At 45.4% G+C, this 20,942-nt stretch overlaps 1 protein-coding gene across 1 annotated transcript in view; it reads right to left on the bottom strand.

Annotated features, from left to right (window-relative positions):
* LOC148542096 (CD109 antigen-like) overlaps window positions 1-19,870 on the bottom strand; it is a 333,340-nt gene extending 313,470 nt beyond the window's left edge. Inside the window, exons 1-2 of the mRNA XM_088470525.1 lie at window positions 19,800-19,870; window positions 13,861-14,021 (exon numbers count right to left, since the gene is read on the bottom strand). Coding sequence (XP_088326651.1) covers window positions 13,861-14,021; window positions 19,800-19,870 — 232 coding nt within the window. The remainder of the gene's footprint in view (window positions 1-13,860; window positions 14,022-19,799) is intronic.
* Between the last annotated feature and the right edge of the window lie 1,072 nt (window positions 19,871-20,942).

The following is a 20,942-nucleotide window of genomic DNA, read 5'->3' as shown; positions in this document are numbered from 1 at the left end:
GATACAGAAGGGGGGCAGGCTGTCTGGGGAAACCGTGGTTTTATACCATATGATAATATGAACTATTGATAGCACGTTGTATTACATGTGATTTATGTGATTGGCTATAAGGGGATATAATGCATCTCTTGCTTTGGTGGTGTTTACAGTATAATTTAATTATTATTAAATGTCCGTAATAAAGTGCATTAACATATTTATCAGCAAATGTATACAGAACTTATTAGGAAATAGGTGTGTTACTTATCGAGTATAACAAAGCGGCCATATCAGTCAAAGTAGCAAATGGCTGTTTTGACTTATATGGCTGCTTTGTTATAATCGATAAGTAACATGCCTATTTACTAATAAGTTCTGTATACATTTGCTGCTAAATATGCTAATACACTTTATTATGGACATTTAAATATATATTTCTTGCAACTTATGGTGGTGTGCTGGTCTCTATCTTACATTTTTGTGTGATATCTATGTCTATTGAATCCTTATGTGACTACAGCACCCAATGAAAATTTGAGCCAGGCTTGGGTGCGTTTATTTTCTGATATATAGATTTTTATTTTTTTAGGTGGAAAGGGGGGGGGGGGTGTCACCATGAGTTCTAGCACCGGGTGACACCAACCCTAGTAACGCCTCTGCCTGTATTGCACCAGAACAGTACAGGTCAAGAACCTGCGCAGATTCCCAAATCAGGCTCTAAGAGGCAAAATTAAGAAAAAAATAGCACACTGAAGAAAAAAGTACACAATACAGGTTAAACAGGCAAATGACTGGTCCGATATGAGTGACTCGCACCATGCATAGCAATGCTTAATCTACGACTTTATACCTATTTCTTTCTTTCTTTTCTTTTTGTACAAAAATAAACTAATTCTAAGTACCCAGTACTCTACTGCATATGTGAACTAAAGGCCCCCACAAACGTACGATTATTAAACAATATTGCCGTTTTCGACCGATTGGAATGACAAATCATTAAAAAACTGTCCGTGTATGGGCATGATAACAATGCAATGTGTGTTCCCACTGGTTGTTGGTCGTGGTCGGTGATCTCTTCAACATGCAGAAAGATCTCGACAAGTCTTCACGATTTGGCACACATCGTTCCGTGTGTATGCACGATGAACGATTTCATGGACGATGAAGGATTTGTAGTCACTTTCCTGGCCACTCCCCTCCACCATTTTTTGCCAGCGACAGGGAGACAGAAGATGCACCGTGAGGTTGTTTGCTGCCAAACGATATATCATTAAAGATTTGCAGTTGTTAACGACCCATCTATGGCCCTGATTCAGACCCACTCGCAAGCGGCTGTCCGCTCGCAAGTAGGTCGATGGTCTGCACTGAGCATGCGCACGACGGAGGGAGCTCCGTCGTGCGCATGCGCCAGACGCGACGAGCGAAGGAAAGTCCTTTGCTCGTTGTGTCTGATCAAAGGGGGCGTGCTGTCGATGTTGATTGACAGCACGCCCCCTTTGGTGGGCGTGCCGGGGGCGTGCCTCCCTGACGGGGGCGTTCCCACGGGAACGCCTCCCGTCAGAAGCCGGCCCACTGACATCACTAGTGATGTCAGTGGGAGTGATTTTGGCTCTGATAGAGCCAAAATCACTCTGGGGCTTGCGGTTGAAAACCTCAACCGCAGGCTCCGGCTCGCAGTTTCGATGGTCGCGATGGTCAAGACCATCGCGACCATCAAACTGCACGCTCGTATAGGCTGTGGGTGGTAACCCACAGCTATACTAGCATCCAGGAGGACGCTCCATTTTTATGGAGGGCGGCCCTCATTCAGAGCGTGCGCTCTGCTCAGAGCGTACGGCTCTGAATGAGGGCCTATATCTTTTGGTCATTTGTACAATCGTTCCAAGTGTATGCACAATATCGTTTGTCTGGGAGTGTTCAGGAGTTGAAGGGAAATCGTTAACGAGATTGCATCGTTACCTACATCGTACGTGTCAACCCAGCTTAAGATGCAAAATTGAGGGAAAAAGTAGCAAATTGAGGAAAAAGTATGCAGTCTGTGTAAGATGACAAAAGATAGGTCTCATACTAGTGACCTGCACCATGCATTATGTTTCATCTGCAACTTTTTAAAAACTCTTTTGCGACAATAAACATGATTCTAAGTATCTAGTATACTATTTGCGAACTAAGGGCCTGAATCAGAGATGGACGCTTACGCAGTTGAACGATGTTGTGCTACTGCTCATGCATGAAAAGTAAAGAAAACCCTTGTTGCGCATGCACAAAACAATGTGATGCCGTCCAGAATTGCATTATCGCTAGCACTTGAAAAGATGTTTGCGATTCCTGGGCGTTTCGGGGTGGAGACTGGGAGGTGACCTAACGTGATGGCAAAAAGGGACGTGTTAGAGGAGTGTCACAGGAGTGTCTGGGAATGCTACTGCATTCCCATTCATAAATCTACAGTTTTAGAGGCCATGTTTTGTTCTATTAGAGAAGAGTAGCTATAATAGACCCTATGTTACCGCAAATGCCGATGATGCGACCAAAGTTGTGTCAATGTTGAATTGTTCACAATCTCCATCGCAATTGCATGGACCAAGCAGCCTGGAATTTGGCGTCTCAGTGCTTGTACACTCCATCGCTCAGTGGAGCACAAAGGGAAAGCTGAGATTAGCATTTGTATATTCCCATAACTGCTATTGCGAGAGCGGCTGCGGCTGCATTACCAATCATCTCTGAATCAGGCCCTAAGTTGCAAAAGTTGAAGAAAAAGTAGCAAAACTGCGGAAAATGGGAATCAGTCCTGGCGTCTCACGCCATATGGTGCAAAAGAGATAGGTGTATGAGAACACATCTGTAGAAAAGCACTTTGTAAAAGTGCAATTTGAAGGAGCAAAATACACTATGGACCTCATTCAGAGTCTCTCGCAAGATGCGATCGCTTGCTGGCAAAAAGGGGCCGGATGTTGTAATGAAGTGCTCGTACTGCGTCTCGTTAGGACGCCCACTACGTTTTAGTGAGCTACGGCAAAGTGTGCTCGCAAGTGTCTAAAGATGCCCCCTTGCCACTCGCAATAGATGTCATCTCTGGGAAATTAAGGATTAATCGGGACCATCGAGAGCCATCGGAGCTGCTCGCAGCCCTTGGGGTTGCCTTAGCCTGCCGCAAGCACTGCGGTCAGTGCTGGCTGAAATACATTCAGGTGACGTGTACCATGACACTACTTTGTAAATTATGCATGCCCTTTAAACGGCGTTTTGGTGGCCTGACACGCCTGCATTCGCACAACCATTCCCCCGTTCACAAGCACCTTCCCCTGTTACCACCCACAAACGGCCTTTCCTGTCAATCAACTATCGGGAGTCACTTCCTGCTCGCAAGCCGTACGCGCGATGGATTTTGTGAACGCAAGGACTCGTATGCACATGCGCACAACGAAGTGCATGCATGCGTGGTCTGTTAACATCGGCCGTGTACGAGCGAGCGGCCGCCTGCGAGAGACTCTGAATGAGGTCCATATTGCATTAATAGTATAGGACAAGAGCAGATCTTAAAATACAGTTGTTTTGAGAAGAGGACATGGCCATGCCAGAAACGACCTAAAAGTGCACTGTCTGCATCACTTTCATTTATTTAACTGTCTGGCTAAATAAATGTAAATCATGTCTCTCTCTGCACCACAAAGCCAGGTGGAACATGGGCCTGATTCATAGATGTATGCTAATTAGGGGTGAGCGGGTTCGGATTTCTGAAATCCGAACCCCCCCGAGCCCCCCCGATCCGAGTCCGATCCGAGTCAGGCTCGACTTTTCCCGCCTGACTCGGATCTGACATCGAGGCAAAACGTCATCATCCCGCCTTCCGAGTCTCGCGGGTTTTGGATCCTATATAAGGTACCCGCGTCGGCGCCATTTTCTCACTCGGCTGTGGACAGTGAAGAGGGAGGGTGGGAGTTAGTGCTGTGTAGTGTAGTGTAGTGTAGTGCTGCTGTTGTCCACTACTTCAAAGTCCATAGGGGCTGGCTGTGTTGTGCTGTGCTGCTGTTGTTAATAGGGGCTGTGTCCACTACTTCAAAGTCCATAGGGGCTGGCTGGACTGTGTTGTGCAGTCAGTTCCAAAGTCCTGTGCAGTGTCCCAGTCCTAAAGGGGTGCTGTAGTGTTGTCCAGGGGGTGCTCTGTCCATCAGGGGTGCTCCCCCCAAGTGCTAAAAAAATAATATATTTTCTGTGTTTGTGAATTGTGTGCGCAGTAGCCGCACGTGCATCAACAAAGTAGTGCCAAGCGTGCGCCTGTGTCATAAGTAAAGGGCCGGCTGGCTTGACCGTTAAAGGGTGCTGTAACCCCTGAAAGTACACTCCAGTCCAAACCAAAAAAAAATTATTTTCTGTGTTTGTGAATTGTGTGCGCAGTAGCCGCACGTGCATCAACAAAGTAGTGTCAAGCGTTCGCCTGTGTCATAAGTAAAGGGCCGGCTGGCTTGACCGTTAAGGGTGCTGTAACCCCCGAAAGTACACTCCAGTCCAAACCTAAAAAAAAATTATTTTCTGTGTTTGTGAATTGTGTGCGCAGTAGCCGCACGTGCATCAACAAAGTAGTGCCAAGAGTGCCCCTGTGTCATAAGTAAAGGGCCGGCTGGCTTGACCGTTAAAGGGTGCTGTAACCCCCGAAAGTACACTCCAGTCCAAACCAAAAATAAATTATTTTCTGTGTTTGTGAATTGTGTGCGCAGTAGCCGCACGTGCATCAACAAAGTAGTGCCAAGCGTGCGCCTGTGTCATAAGTAAAGGGCCGGCTGGCTTGACCGTTAAAGGGTGCTGTAACCCCTGAAAGTACACTCCAGTCCAAACCAAAAAAAAATTATTTTCTGTGTTTGTGAATTGTGTGCGCAGTAGCCGCACGTGCATCAACAAAGTAGTGTCAAGCGTTCGCCTGTGTCATAAGTAAAGGGCCGGCTGGCTTGACCGTTAAGGGTGCTGTAACCCCCGAAAGTACACTCCAGTCCAAACCAAAATAAAAATTATTTTCTGTGTTTGTGAATTGTGTGCGCAGTAGCCGCACGTGCATCAACAAAGTAGTGCCAAGCGTGCGCCTGTGTCATAAGTAAAGGGCCGGCTGGCTTGACCGTTAAAGGGTGCTGTAACCCCCGAAAGTACACTCCAGTCCAAACCAAAAATAAATTATTTTCTGTGTTTGTGAATTGTGTGCGCAGTAGCCGCACGTGCATCAACAAAGTAGTGCCAAGCGTGCGCCTGTGTCATAAGTAAAGGGCCGGCTGGCTTGACCGTTAAAGGGTGCTGTAACCCCTGAAAGTACACTCCAGTCCAAACCAAAAAAAAATTATTTTCTGTGTTTGTGAATTGTGTGCGCAGTAGCCGCACGTGCATCAACAAAGTAGTGTCAAGCGTTCGCCTGTGTCATAAGTAAAGGGCCGGCTGGCTTGACCGTTAAGGGTGCTGTAACCCCCGAAAGTACACTCCAGTCCAAACCAAAAAAAAAATTATTTTCTGTGTTTGTGAATTGTGTGCGCAGTAGCCGCACGTGCATCAACAAAGTAGTGCCAAGCGTGCGCCTGTGTCATAAGTAAAGGGCCGGCTGGCTTGACCGTTAAGGGTGCTGTAACCCCCGAAAGTACACTCCAGTCCAAACCAAAAAAAAAATTATTTTCTGTGTTTGTGAATTGTGTGCGCAGTAGCCGCACGTGCATCAACAAAGTAGTGCCAAGCGTGCGCCTGTGTCATAAGTAAAGGGCCGGCTGGCTTGACCGTTAAGGGTGCTGTAACCCCCGAAAGTACACTCCAGTCCAAACCTAAAAAAAAATTATTTTCTGTGTTTGTGAATTGTGTGCGCAGTAGCCGCACGTGCATCAACAAAGTAGTGCCAAGCGTGCGCCTGTGTCATAAGTAAAGGGCCGGCTGGCTTGACCGTTAAAGGGTGCTGTAACCCCCGAAAGTACACTCCAGTCCAAACCAAAAAAAAATTATTTTCTGTGTTTGTGAATTGTGTGCGCAGTAGCCGCACGTGCATCAACAAAGTAGTGCCAAGCGTGCGCCTGTGTCATAAGTAAAGGGCCGGCTGGCTTGACCGTTAAGGGTGCTGTAACCCCCGAAAGTACACTCCAGTCCAAACCTAAAAAAAAATTATTTTCTGTGTTTGTGAATTGTGTGCGCAGTAGCCGCACGTGCATCAACAAAGTAGTGCCAAGAGTGCGCCTGTGTCATAAGTAAAGGGCCGGCTGGCTTGACCGTTAAAGGGTGCTGTAACCCCCGAAAGTACACTCCAGTCCAAACCAAAAAAAAATTATTTTCTGTGTTTGTGAATTGTGTGCGCAGTAGCCGCACGTGCATCAACAAAGTAGTGCCAAGCGTGCGCCTGTGTCATAAGTAAAAGGCCGGCTGGCTTGACCGTTAAAGGGTGCTGTAACCCCCAAAGTACACTCCAGTCCAAACCAAAAAAAAATTATTTTCTGTGTTTGTGAATTGTGTGCGCAGTAGCCGCACGTGCATCAACAAAGTAGTGCCAAGAGTGCGCCTGTGTCATAAGTAAAGGGCCGGCTGGCTTGACCGTTAAAGGGTGCTGTAACCCACAAAGTACACTCCAGTCCGAACCAAAAAAAAATTTATTTTCTGTGTTTAGCCGCACGTATATATCAAATCGATATAACATAAATGGAGGACCAAACTTTCTCCGATAAAAATAAAATAGAGAAAGATCAAGAACCACTTCCTCCTAGTGCTGAAGCTGCTGCCACTAGTCATGACATAGACGATAACATGCCATCAACGTCGTCTGCCAAGGCCGATGCCCAATGTCATAGTAGAGGGCACATACAATCCCAAATGGCAAAGTTCAGGAAAATGACCTTGAAAAAGACATTTAAATCAGCTGAAGAGAAACGTAAACTTGCCAATATGCCATTTACGACACGGAGTGGCAAGGAACGGCTAAGGTCGATCCCTAGTATGTTCATGACTAGTGGTTCAGCTTCACATGACGATGGAAGCACTCCTCCCACTAAAAAAATCAAAAGAGTTAAGCTGGCAAAAGCACAGCGAAGAACTGTGCTTTCTAAGAAGATATCACAAATCCCCAAAGAGAGTCCAAGTGTGGTGGTGGTTGCGATGCCTGACCTTCCCAGCACTGGACGGGAAGAGGTGGCTCTTTCCACCATTTGCACGCCCCCTGCAAGTGCTGAAAGGAGCACCCACAGTCCACTTGCTGATATGCAAATTGAAGATGTCACTGTTGAAGTACAACAGGATGAGGATACTGGTGTAGCTGGCGCTGAGGAGGAAGTTGGCGAGGAGGATTCTGATGGTGATGTGGTTTGTTTAAATCAGGCTCCGGGGGAGACAGTTGTTGTCCGTGGGATGAAAAAGCCCATCACGGTCATGCCTGGGCAGAAGACCAAACATTCCACCTCTTTGGTCTGGCAATATTTCTATCCAAATCCGGACAACAACTGTCTTGCCATATGTACCATATGTAAAGGTGAAATAAGTAGGGGTAGGGACGTCAACCACCTAGGAACATCCTCCCTTATACGGCACCTGCAGCGCGTTCATAAAAAGTTACTGTCAAGTTCAGAAACTTTGGCTCAGACCGTAAGCAGTCCAGGGACACCTAAATCCCGTTGTCCTGTTGTATCCAAGCGCCTGCAAACCACACCGTCAACTCCCTCCTCGTCAATTTCCTCCTTAGTCAGGATCGGAAGTAGTCCTGCAGGCCATATCACTGGCATGACTGACTCTCCTATCCGGGATTCCTCCGGAGGATCCTGCATTGCTACGCCTACTGCTGCCGCTGCTGCTGTTGCTGCTGCTGCTGGGAGTCGTTCATCATCCCAGAGAGGAAGTAGGAACACCACTACTTTTACTAAACAATTGACCCTCCAACAGTCCTTAGCGAGGAGGATGAAGTACGACAGCAGTCATCCTGAAGCAAAACGTATAACTGAGGCCTTGACTGCTATGTTGGTGTTAGACGTGCGTCCGGTATCCGCCATTAGTGCAGTGGGATTTAGACAATTGATGGAGGTAGTGTGTCCCCGGTTCCAAATCCCGTCTAGATTCCACTTCACTAGGCAGGCGATACCGAGACTGTACAGAAACGTCAGAAAAAGTGTCCTCAGTGTCCTGAAAAATGCCGTTGTACACAATGTCCACTTAACCACGGACATGTGGACAAGTGGAACAGGGCAGACTAAGGACTATATGACTGTGACAGCCCACTGGGTAGATGTATCACCTTACGCAGCAACAGCAGCAGCGTCACCAGTAGCAGCATCTCAGAAACGCCAGCTCGTTACAAGGCAGGCTACGCTGTGTATCACCGGTTTCAGTAAGAGGCACACCGCCGACAACCTCTTAGAGAAACTGAGGGAAATCATCGCCCAGTGGCTTACCCCACTTAGACTCTCCTGGGGATTTGTGATATCTGACAACGCCACCAATATTGTGCGGGCATTACATCTGGGCAAATTCCAGCACGTCCCATGTTTTGCTCACACAATAAACTTGGTGGTGCAGAATTTTCTGAAAAGCGACAGGGGCGTGCAGGAGACGCTTTGGGTGGCCCGAAAAATTTCTGGCCACTTTCGCCATTCAGCGACTGCGTGCCGAAGACTGGAGCGCCAGCAAACACTCTTGAACCTGCCCCGCCATCACCTGAAGCAAGAGGTTGTGACGCGGTGGAACTCAACCCTCTATATGCTTCAGAGGATGGAGGAGCAGCAAAAGGCCATACAAGCCTATACATCCACCTATGACATAGGCAAAGGAGGGGGTATGCACCTGACTCAAGCGCAGTGGAGAATGATTTCCGTGTTGTGCAAGGTTCTTCAGCCCTTCGAACTTGCCACACGTGAAGTCAGTTCAGACACTGCCAGCTTGAGTCAGGTCATTCCCCTCATCAGGCTTTTGCAGAAGCAGCTGGAGAAAGTGAAGGAGGAGCTAAGACGGAGCGATTCCGCTCGGCATGTGGGACTTGTGGATGAAGCCCTTCATTCGCTTTGCCAGGATTCCAGGGTGGTCAATCTGTTGAAATCAGACCACTACATTTTGGCCACCGTGCTCGATCCTAGGTTTAAAGCCTATGTGGTGTCTCTCTTTCCGGCCGACACAAGCCTGCAGAGGTGCAAAGACCTGCTGGTGAACACACTGTCAGCTGAAGCGGAACGTGACACGTCAACGGCTCCTTCTTCATTTTCTCCCGCAACTGGGGCTGCCAGGAAAAAACTTAGGTATCCTAAGCAACCCGCTGGCGGTGATGCAGGGCAGGCAGGACCAAGTTTGGACATCTGGTCCGGACTGAAGGACCTGGCAACAATTTCTGACATGTCTACTGTCACTGCATATGATACTGTCACCATTGACAGAATGGTGGAGGATTACATCGGTGACAGCATCCAAGTAGGCATGTCAGACAGTCCATACCTGTACTGGCAGGAAAAAGAGGCAATTTGGAGGCCCCTGTACAAACTGGCTCTATTTTACCTGAGTTGCCCCCCCTCCAGTGTGTACTCCGAAAGAGAGTTTAGTGCAGCCGGGAACCTTGTCAGCGAAAGGCGTAGGAGGTTGCTTCCACAGAATGTGGAGAAGATGATGTTCATCAAAATGAATTATCAGCTCTTCCAGGGAGACCAGCCTCCAGAAGGTACAGAGGGACCTGTGGTGGTGGATTCAAGTGGGGACGAGTTAATACTTTGTGAGGATGAGGATGTACACACTGAAGAGGGTGAGGAATCGGTGGATGAGGAGGATGAGGATGACATCTTGCCTCCGTAGAGCCAGTTTGTGCAGGGACACATTAATTGCCAGCTTGTTTTGTGGGGGCCCAAACGAACCAATCATTTCAGCCACAGTTGTGTGGCAGACCCTGGCGCTGAAATGATTGATTTGTTAAAGTGTGCATGTCCTGTTTATACAACATAAGGGTGGGTGGGAGGGCCCAAGGACAATTCCATCTTGCACCTCTTTTTTTCTTTGCATTATGTACAGTTTGGGGCCTAGTTTTTCTAACTGCCATCCTGCCTGCCACTGCAGTGTCACTCCTAGATGGGTCACGTGTTTGTGCCGCCCACTCGTGTCGCTTAGCATAGTCATCCAGCTACCTCGGTGCAACCTTTTGGACATAAAAACACTATTGTGAGGTGTGAGGTGTTCAGAATAGACTGGAAATGAGTGGAAATTAAGGTTATTGAGGTTAATAATAGCATAGGAGCAGAAAAACCTACAAATTCTGTGATTTTAGCTGTTTTTATGCTTTTTTTCAAAAAAATACAGATCCAAAACACAAAACCCAGAACCCAAAACACGGAAGGGTGGTTTTGGCAAAACCAATCCAGATCCAAAACACGAAGAAAGATCCAGATCCAAAACCAAAACACAAAACACGAAAAGTGGCCGGTGCACACCCCTAATGCTAATGCATTCGTAGCTAAGATTTCAGCTACGAATCCAATGACGTGCAACAGTGTAAACATCAGTATTATCAACACACATCAGCCAATCACGCAGCATGTCAGTGAAGTCTGATCAGCCACAAACACAGCGTCTCTCCTGACATGCAGAGAGCTCTCATGCTGCTAAAGAGATCGCAATGGCTAAATTATGCACGCCCATGAAAAGATGTTTAAACGGTCAGACACGCCTGCGGTTTTCTAAGCACCCCCTGTTACCATCCCCAAACACTGACTTCTTGTCACTCACTTTGTGAGTGGCTCCTATCAGTAATTGCAATGCAATTGCTGCGCGTGTGCAGTGTGGCTTTCGCGTATACACATTTGCAAACAATCGCTCAATCTGCGATAATATTGGCATTGCGTAAATCTCTGAATCAGGTCCCATGTGCTTACTTTGTGCTTTACAAGAAATACCCTCACTCCACCCAGTTCATCTCATTAGTCACTTCTGTTTTTCTGCAAAAACCTCCATGGTAGCAGAAACGTGTGCATTTTGACAGAAATCTATGCGCATATGAATTTTGCTCTGAGACTCTTAATGAATCACAAATAAAATAAAAAAACAATAAGTGCTTAAATAAGTAATCACCTAAGCCATTGTTTTAAAACTTGGAAGAAGTACTTTTATCTGCAATTACAACTATGGGGCATATTCAATTAGATGCGAGATGCAGTTTTCGGCGAAAACTTATCCCCGTATTCAATTCCAAAGACTTTTCGCCTACACGGAAAGTCAATGCATTGGCATAGGCGAAAAAGATTCGCCTATGAAACCAGGCAGAAAAAAGTGCAGAAGTGCGGTTTTGGGGTACAAAGGTGGGGAAACCACCCTGCACCCTTGGGACAGGTCCCCAAAGGTTAACTGCGATAAACAAATAAAACATAATTGAAGAACACACCAAAAAATGACATAGAGAAAGGGGGCGAAAAAAAACAAAGTTGGGGTAGAGCTTAAAAACTAGCAAAATAAGCTTTTGGGGGGTCTGCAAGTATGGGGGAGGTGTTTATTTGATTGCAGGTGACTATTTCATGCTGCTGCAGGTGGAGTGACTAGTGATGTGAGGAATGTGACCAGTGCTAGGCAGTGCAGGGATGGCTTCTGAAACCTTCCACTCACGGCCATCCCTGAACAAATTGGTGCCCTAGGTAAAATTTGAGCTGGGTCCCCCCTCCTTCCCCAGAAATAGGTGCCACTTAAAAGAAGCATCCTACACAGAGTGCTTCTCTGTTGCCCCTCAACATCCCACATTTTGTGCTCCCATTCCCCCATATCCCACCCTGTCTGCTCCCGTCCCTCTTTCACATTCCATGCTGTGTGCTCCCCTGTTCCCCCTCCACATCCCCTGCTGTGTGCTCCCCTGTTCCCCCTCCGCATTCCATACTGTGTGCACCCCTGTTCCCCCTCCACATTCCATACTGTGTGCACCCCTGTTCCCCCTCCACATTCCATACTGTGTGCACCCCTGTTCCCCCTCCACATTCCATACTGTGTGCACCCCTGTTCCACCTCCACATACAATGAAAGGTATAATACAGCACAACTGGGACTTAAAGTAACACCTCTAATTACCAACAATTGTCTAATGGAGGGTCAGTCGGGTTGGGTACGGGATGCCGGCTGTCGGGAGGGTGGTCAGAATACAGACAGCGGCATCCTGACAGTCAGAATCTCAACACCCAGCAGTAAGTTATCTAACCCTAACACCTCCCTCTACCCTAACCCACCTTTCCCGCAGGCTAACCCTTCCCTCCGCAGCCTAACTCTAAGGTAGCCTAACTCTAACCCTCCCCCTAGTACCTAACCCTAAACCTAACCCTCCCTCTAACCCTAATACTTACAGTCGGGATGCCGGCAGTCGGGATCCTGGCGCAGGGATTCCGACTGCTGTCGGGATTCTGGTGCCGATATTCTGAACGCCGGCATCTCAACCTCCGGGATGTCAACTACATCCTGGTCAGCCAACCTAAGTGTTACAACCATGTCATTAAACATACATAATTCATGCCTACCAGGTGCCCTCATATACAATAAATATTGGTGCTGTGTGTGGCAAAAGTATCAATCAGGACGAATGTAATAGGATCTGACGTCAGATACTTCTACTTCATTTCAGTGTGGAATCCAGTAAACTGAAGGTGAGAGAGCATCTGGCTGGTCAGAATGAAGGAAGAAAATGTCATTTTAGTTGTCAGTGGTAACACTAAACTCTGTCCCTGATATCAAAAAACACTGCAGGGAGGTAGTGATGTGCACCCTGATGAGAGAATGCTGGAGAGCTGATTGTACCTGTTAAAGGGCCTCATTCAGAGATGTACGCAAACCTGATGCTGTGATTGTTATGCACCAATAGAATCTTCTCCAAACATTTTTTGCTCATGCTAAACAGAAGCAAGCAGATTTAGCACATCTACATATGAAGTGTCCGAACATCTGCGCGTGGGACGCTCATAAGATAGACCATCTCCGTGCGTCTGCATAGCCATCTTCAAGTCACCGCCAATGACTGCCCAGCAATTTTCCACTACATTTCTGATACCTTACATTCCAATTGCAACAACTGCGAACACACAGTGCAACGCATGCACCATATAGGTTTTTAGGTATTTTCATGCATGCGCAGTAGCAAACTATCGCTCAACTCTGTGAACATCGGCAGTGTATGCGCAACTCAGAATCAGGCATCTAGTGTTCAAGATTCTGTGCAGAGCAAAGTTCCTCACACATATCAGCAACAAGCAACCAGTCCTCTCTATAAAGAATGGTAGTACACCACCAGCTTGTGTGTGACCCACGCATGACACTGACAATTCCTCTAGTTCTTAATACTTGGTAATGGCTAATGATTCTTATTTTCAATCCTTGGCTCCAACCTGGACTACTTGTCTGTCTATACTGCGACATCATTGGAAGCTACTTCTATCTATACAGGTTCTGCAATGATTAGTGCAATCTTTTAAATTATCATGCTATTGGAATCTACAGGTCTATATTATTGGCAGAATAATGCAAACTATTCAAGTCCTTATAGTCCTCAAACCACCTCAGCATTACATAAAAAGTCTCACAACCTCACCTTAATTTATTAGGTACCACTATGACCTCAATATGAATTAACCCCACCATTAGATTAAGTAACCCCAACCATCACACCGCCATTCAATGAATAGCCTCCACCATCACCCACCAAATGAATAGTCCCATTCACTTATAAATGACTAGCACCCACTATCTTAGTGAAAGCCCATGCCATCCATTCACTTAAAATTGGGGCCTATGGACTACCATGAAAAATGTTGCCGAGGTATATGGCCAATCTGCCCCAGAAGAAGAAACTGCCTCATTGAACCACAACTATGTAAAAAGAAAGATATCAAATATCCACAAGGTCCCACGTCATCACAGTTTGCAGCTTTGATAATAAAACTTTTCACTCACCGTTTTGAAACATTCCTTCCCCTTGAAGTAGAGTAACATTATCCTTTTGGATTTCAGCTTCAATTTTCACTAAAGGTGGGCTTTCTGGTAGAATATCAATTCCGATTATAAAATTTGATCCTGGGCGAATATCTAAGGGAGCCGTAATCAGGAACGTGGACCTAGAAAAGTAACACAGGTATCAAATGTGGTTTAGTATAAAACAATATGCTGTTTGTATAAAAATATTACCCAAGTCCATTCCTACACCTACTGGATTCATCCGCAGGTAACCTGGGCTAGTGCCAACTAGTATAACAAGAATATAAAGCCACCGGCGCTGACAAAAATTAACACCCAATATATGTATACTATTATATAATGTGACAGTTGTTCCATACTGCTGTTACGGTTGCTAGCCAAAATAGAAATTAAAGAGGGAAAACAACAGCGCTGTGGGACACCTGAAACCTTATAAGATGATAATCAATAAAATAAAATATAAATAAATATGTCAGCTATATCAAAGAACAAATTGAATATGTTTATTACTAAAAATAAGTTCAATGTAAAACAGACATTTTTGAATGCCCTATTCTGATTGTCCACAACTGAGTAGCTGACCGAGCAGAACATTGTAGTTTGGAAGATCTTATGCCAATCCTTCGGGTCCAGCTGAATACGGAGGTCTCCCTCCCAATCCTTCACCAATTTTAATAGAACCTAATTTTTTCTTTCTTCTCTACCCCAAGTCCCCCCAACATGACACACTCTACTGACAAAACTAACCTATCTCAAATGCCCCAGCTTATACTTGGGCTTTATATGCATAACTCAACTTCCCACACTGCATTACCACCGCTCATAGACAATGGTTAGGTCCTTATCTCTTATCTAGTGGCCGGCAGCAGATTTGCATGGGAGCAATCTTAAATTTATGGAGATAGTCTTTTTTTTTTTTTCTCATAATATTGCCTTATAGTCGACATTAGCTGTTTTTCCTCCTGACATCAACACGAAAAGTTCTGACGTGACACACAAATGGGTCACGTAAAGTTGTCTGTGAGAAAAACAGTCTCAACTCAGGTCAGCTCCAGCAATTTAGAGTTATGGGTAATATATTGAAAGCCATCCTTTTCTTGAGAACCCTCAGCTAACATTTACAGCAATGAATTCCCATCCATCCTCATTGAAAATGGAACGGTGTAAGGGTGTCCCTTCTAGCCTCTTATCTTTGTACTAGCCACTGAACCTGTAGCCAACAAAATCAGAAACACTACATCCTTTGAGAGAACTAATGTTGTCAAAACTATAGTCATTTTTGTTTATTCAGTCTTGATTTTCATGGCTAACCAAGACACCAAGCTAGTATCCTACCATGATATAATAAATCAATATAGCTAGTGGTAGCGGTTCTTGTTACAGACTTAATACAACATATCAACAGACAAACTAAAGCATATGAAGATATCTCTTCTATCTGGGTATCCAGATGCAATTACTCAAATGAAGACACATGATAGGTCCAAAACTGCATTTTTCACCTAATAAATTATAATCATAATCTACTAAGTTACTTGTCTTTTTATCCCAGCTTGTTTTCAGAGTCTGCCCTAGCACTCAGTACCACAATGTTCAATAAGCTGTTTAAAAATGTCTGGCATGCTGACATTTGCCAATAATTCAAAATGCTGGATGTAGACATGCTGCTGCTCTATTACAAGTTGTAGGTTATGTGTCTGAAGCAGAGGAAGTCCAAGTCATAGGTGGCCCCCATTGACCTCATGGGTCTTAGGGGCTGTTGGGAACCATTTGTTTGTTTTTGTATGGTAGTGGGTTGTTGTCATTGTTGTCAATGATGACTGGTCTAGAAGGCTGCTGGTTCCTCACTGATTGGCCTGCTGTCTATGCACTGCAGTCTGTGCCTTCACAATAACCCATCTTTCATGTAGGGTGGCTTTCAGAGCTATATTCTAGTGAATGGAGCTGTCAGTGAAAAGTGTGATCAGTATGGACACAATCAATGATTGTCTATGGACTAAGGACTCCATATTTCTGATGACTGTGTCCTATTGAACATCATGGAATAGTATGTATAGGAAGTATGATTTTTAACCAGAAAAAAAGAGGAAACTAGAACTTAGACATCAATTACTGAAAAAGCTATTGATTTTGTAGAAAAAAAGGTTAAGTTTCTGATAAGGAAGCCGGGACCTCTTGCATAGGGCTTTAAAAATCATTGTCTGCAGTGTGTGATGCCCAAGCAGTGACCAGCAATGTTTTGCAATAAGAGATATAAAGTCCCAGCATCCTGACATCAAAACATGCTTACAGAGTTAACACATTCCATTTAAATAATGTAATTGTCATGATTACAGCCTAACCAGGATAATCATGAAAATAATATGTTAATGTTTTTATGTAAAAAATCGAATAAACAGAACTTACTTTAGTCACTGTTAAAGCAAAGAAGGTGTTAATGTATTTTGGTGAACTGAGTAGAAAGGCTTCAGGGACCTGCTTTCTGACACATTTGTCACTTTTGTTACCATGATTGTTTACTCAGACACATTCCTTACCAAAAGGCAATTCATCCATTTTTATTGAATGATTAAGAGGATTGGTTAAAATTCATTAGGTGCCAAAAAAAGATAAGAAAAAATAGTGATAGATGATACTATTTAGGGATCAGTCTACTACTGAGAAATTGTCTGAACCTTCTAGCTTTCCCCCAGATGGCATATTACACAAGCAGGGGCTTCTTAAGAGAGGAGTGGCCGTGTGCACTCTCCGTGCGGGGCCCCCTCCTCTCTCCCCGGTGGCCAGCAGCCGACTGACGCGGCTGGCCAGCCACCGCAGCATTAGTAGACTCCAGGCACTAGAGTGTCGGCCGTAGCAGCGCTGAAACCCGTGGCGGGACCACGGACAGGTGAGTTTAAAATAATATGGGTGCAGGGTGTGCGGTGTGGGGGCCCCCTGGACCCAGGGGCCCGTGTGCCCCGCACACACTGCAACCATTATAGATACGCCACTGTACACAAGTGTTTCTGTTTTATTTTTGTCATATTTTAGGAATTTGTTTTGCATTTACATTCAATAAGTCAATTTGTAATCACTATTTTTCTCAATAAACACTGCAACCTTATATTATACTAGCTGATGTACCCATTTTCACCCGGGTAGACCATAAGGGGTATATTCACTAAAGTTAGAGTTTTTAGAAGTGGAGATGTTGCCCATAGCAACCAATCAGACTCGCTCACTGCTATAGTAACACATTTCCCTCACTCACCTGTGTAATAACACATTCCCCTCCCTCACCTGTGTAGTAACACATTCCATTCCCTTACCTCTATAGTAACACATTTTCCTCTCTCACCTCTGTAGTGACACATTCCCTTCCCTCACTATTCAAATAGGGGAGCCACACCAACTGCCAGTCATGTTTGGCAGCACTTGGGATGACAGTTGGTGTTTGAATCTTGAACTGTGCTAGAGCCACGATGAGACAGTCAGTTAGGACATTGCACAGAGGGAGGGAACATTTTAGCCCTTTTCACCCCCTTAGGAGTCGAATTTTCAAAAATCCCTTCTTAGTGGACACCTACATCATGGAAGGAATATACTCCTCGACTTTCATGTTTCTAGGTCCAGGGGTTTGGGCTGGGCACTGATGAGTCAGTCTGTCAGTGAGTCAGTCAGGACATTTGATTTTATATATATATATATATATATATATATATATATATACATATATATATATATATATATATATATATATATATATAGATTAAGGGGTCTATTTACTAAGCAGTGTTAGGAGAAGTGAAAAGTGAAGAGTGGAAAGTGATAAGGTGCCAGCCAATCAGCTCCTAACTGCCATCTCACAGGCTGTGTTTGAAAAATGACAGTTGGGAGCTGATTGGCTGGCACCTTATCACTTTTCACTCTTCACTTTTCACTTCTCCTAACACTGCTTAGTAAATAGACCCCTAAATCACACTTTGTAACATTTGGGCCGGATGCACTATTCTCAACAATAGGATTCCTCCCAGTGTGTCCCCCCCGCTTGGAAGAGCTGTCCTTTGCGGTTTTAATCGCAAATCTTTATTTGCAGCATTAATACAGATCTTTCTTCGCAATCCGGACCTCCTTCGCTTAGAAAGAAATGTGGTTCCAGGAACTGACGCCATCTGCAGATGGCGTAGGTTCCCGTAGTCAAACTCCGAAAACTGAAAGTTTTTGGAATTTGCTGAATGTAGGACCCCATATTAATGTATGGGGATGGTGAAATGGAACGTGAGTGGGAGGTAAGCAGAAGAGTCAGTGATATCTCCTGCGTTATCTTTACAATGAATTGGTTCATCACTTAATGCCTTCAAAAGTAGGTGAAAAATAATATTTGCTTTAAGCAATGATAAACAGGCCCTAAAGAACTAGCATATGAGATAGTCAGTTTTTATGATGGTACGAATATGCAGGAAATTTGTTGGTTACAATAGCTCTTATTAAATAAGTTTGTGACTGCACTGTGGTATACAGATTGGTACACACCGCACCGGTGTGTGTGTGGCCAGCAGATACATATGAATATTCCCGCCCACTTGTGACATCATATTCAATGGCTGCTGTGACTGACCCGACCCGTGCAATTGGCAGGTTGGCCATACAGCCAGAAGATACTTTATAACTGCTACATATATCATCATCGGCTGTGATGTCTGTGATGTAATTCACAGACATATCGGATATACACACGCGCTGCCATCAATATATATCGTTCGTCGCTCTAACAAACGATATATTTCGTTCAGGGGTGTACCCAGCATTAGTCAGGAGTAACTTGAGATCTCTATAGAGTGTCAGTTCTTGACCTAAGTTGAGGGGAGAGTTGGTCACTTTTAAACAGGTCAGCTGTGTTTTTTTATTATTGTAGATTAACCCTTTCACAGCCCTGTGGCTGTCCAGGTGGGAACTGGTTCGATTCCCGGCAGCGGCAGGCCGACAGAAGGACAGATCCCGGCAGCGGCAGCCAGACAGCGCTGGAAATCCTGATCGTCCTCAGGTAAGTAAATACTAACCTAACCCCCCTAACCCTCCTTAGGGGTGCCTAACCCTAACCTCCCCCCCAAGTGCCTAACCCTAATCCCCCCTGTAAGTGCCTAACCCTAACCACCCCCTTCCCCGCTTTCTAAACCTAAGTTCCCTCGGGGGTGCCTAACCGTAAGTCCCCCACCGGGGGTGCCTAACCCTAACCCTCCCTCCCCCTAGCCTAACCCTAACCCTCCCGGGGAGTGCTTAACCCTAAGCCCCCCCCCCCTGGGTGCTCTAAACCTAACCCTCCCCTGCCCGCGGCGCCCGGCATCCCTTCGATTGGGATGCCGGGCACCTGTCTCCCGGCGCCGGGAAAATGACAGGCATCTAGATATAGACGCCTGTCATTTAACCCACGCCGGGATAAAGCAGTCGGGAAGCCGGATGTCAGGATCACGTCAGCCGGTTTCCCGATTGCATCCCGTCCAGGTGAGTCTGGTTGTGACAGTAACCATTACTATTACTGCAAGGATAATCTTAGATATTGTATAGTTGCACATGCATTGCACGTATACACATCAGGCCCTCTTATTACACTAACTTTACTATAACCTCTTGATTACCCGTACACTGACTGTCTTTCCATACCAGCTACAATAACATACACTTCTATAGAAAATATAACTTTGCAGTACTTTCTTATATTTATTTTTAGCAGTTAGAAAACAAATAATCATTATGTTTATACCTTAACAGGGTCTGCAATTAATTTGTGCCTGCTAAGCAGATATATGCTTCTTTGTGCATCTATGAGGTCTGTCTTGTTTGAACTGTAAACAAGTTTACATGAGTACTAGATTATGGCTACTTCACATATCCTACTGCAGGTAACATTGCCCACATGAGACAGATGTAATGTTTCCTACCCTGCTGCAGCTTGTAATGACGGAGATAGACAAAGAATAGAAAGGGAAATGAGCAGGCCGTTCAGCAGCATCTTCGCCAGTCAGCTTCAAGTTCTCCACAGGATGTTTTATATTCTTGCACTTCCCCCAGGCTTTATTCTCTAGACGTTTTCCTTGGAACAAGTAAATGACTCGTGTTAATAGTGATTCATGCAGTCAGCCCAGCAACACTCCCGCCCCTTCTCTTACTGCACATGGGAGCCGGGGGCTGCTCTCTCTGCCCACCTCCTGTACGGAATCAGGTATTCTGATGATGAATACACTACTTACCTGCGTTCTGATGGGTAAATAGGGCGAAGTGTCAGGAAGATGTGCGAGTGTGGGAAGAGTCTGCGAAGAGCAAAGTATGTACCACACCCCTGACTGATGAGTTTAGACGTGAAGTAAGCTAATCATAACGTGGAAAATATGCCCTAGCCACAAGTGAGTCAGATGGAGACAGGGTACGCAAAGCCTCTGACAGAGAATCCGCTTACACTGCATATTCGGGTTATACAGAGGACTGGGCTCTGCTATGAACACGTTACATTACTACAGTATGTATTTGGCATGGAGCACTATAATTCTCACATGACAACACAGTACATGCACTAGATACTAAAGGTGCGTACACACTGGGCGGTTAAAGTGGACAACTGAACGATAACGATATCATTATCGTTCAGTTGTACACTTTACCGTCCATTTTTAACACAAAAACGATGAACGATGTCGTCAAAAACGATGAACGATGTCGTCAGGTTGCTGCATGTTGGGGAAGGGGGGAGAGAGCCCGGCGCTGAACGATATCGTTAATGATGTCGTTCAGCTGGGGTGCTCAATGTCATGAACGACATTGAGCACACTTTGCCGAGGACACACTAGATGATATCGCTCAGGGAGCATATCATCTAGAGTGTACGCACCATAAGGTGCCCACACACATACCGATCTGCCCACGTTCAGCCGATGTGTACGATTTCCCTTGAAACTCTCCCCTGCAGCTCAGCACACAATCTCCACACGATTTGCACATGATTTGGTGTCCAATCTTCAAACGATCTCTCCTGCAGTCAGACTTTTTACAGTGCATCGCCTCCTAGATTGTCAGATCTGCCCTACTGC

Source organism: Taudactylus pleione, unplaced genomic scaffold (genome assembly GCF_031769625.1).
Source record: "Taudactylus pleione unplaced genomic scaffold, aTauple2 ptg000015l, whole genome shotgun sequence".
Lineage (NCBI taxonomy): Eukaryota > Metazoa > Chordata > Amphibia > Anura > Myobatrachidae > Taudactylus > Taudactylus pleione.
This window is presented reverse-complemented; position numbering and strand designations above follow the sequence as displayed.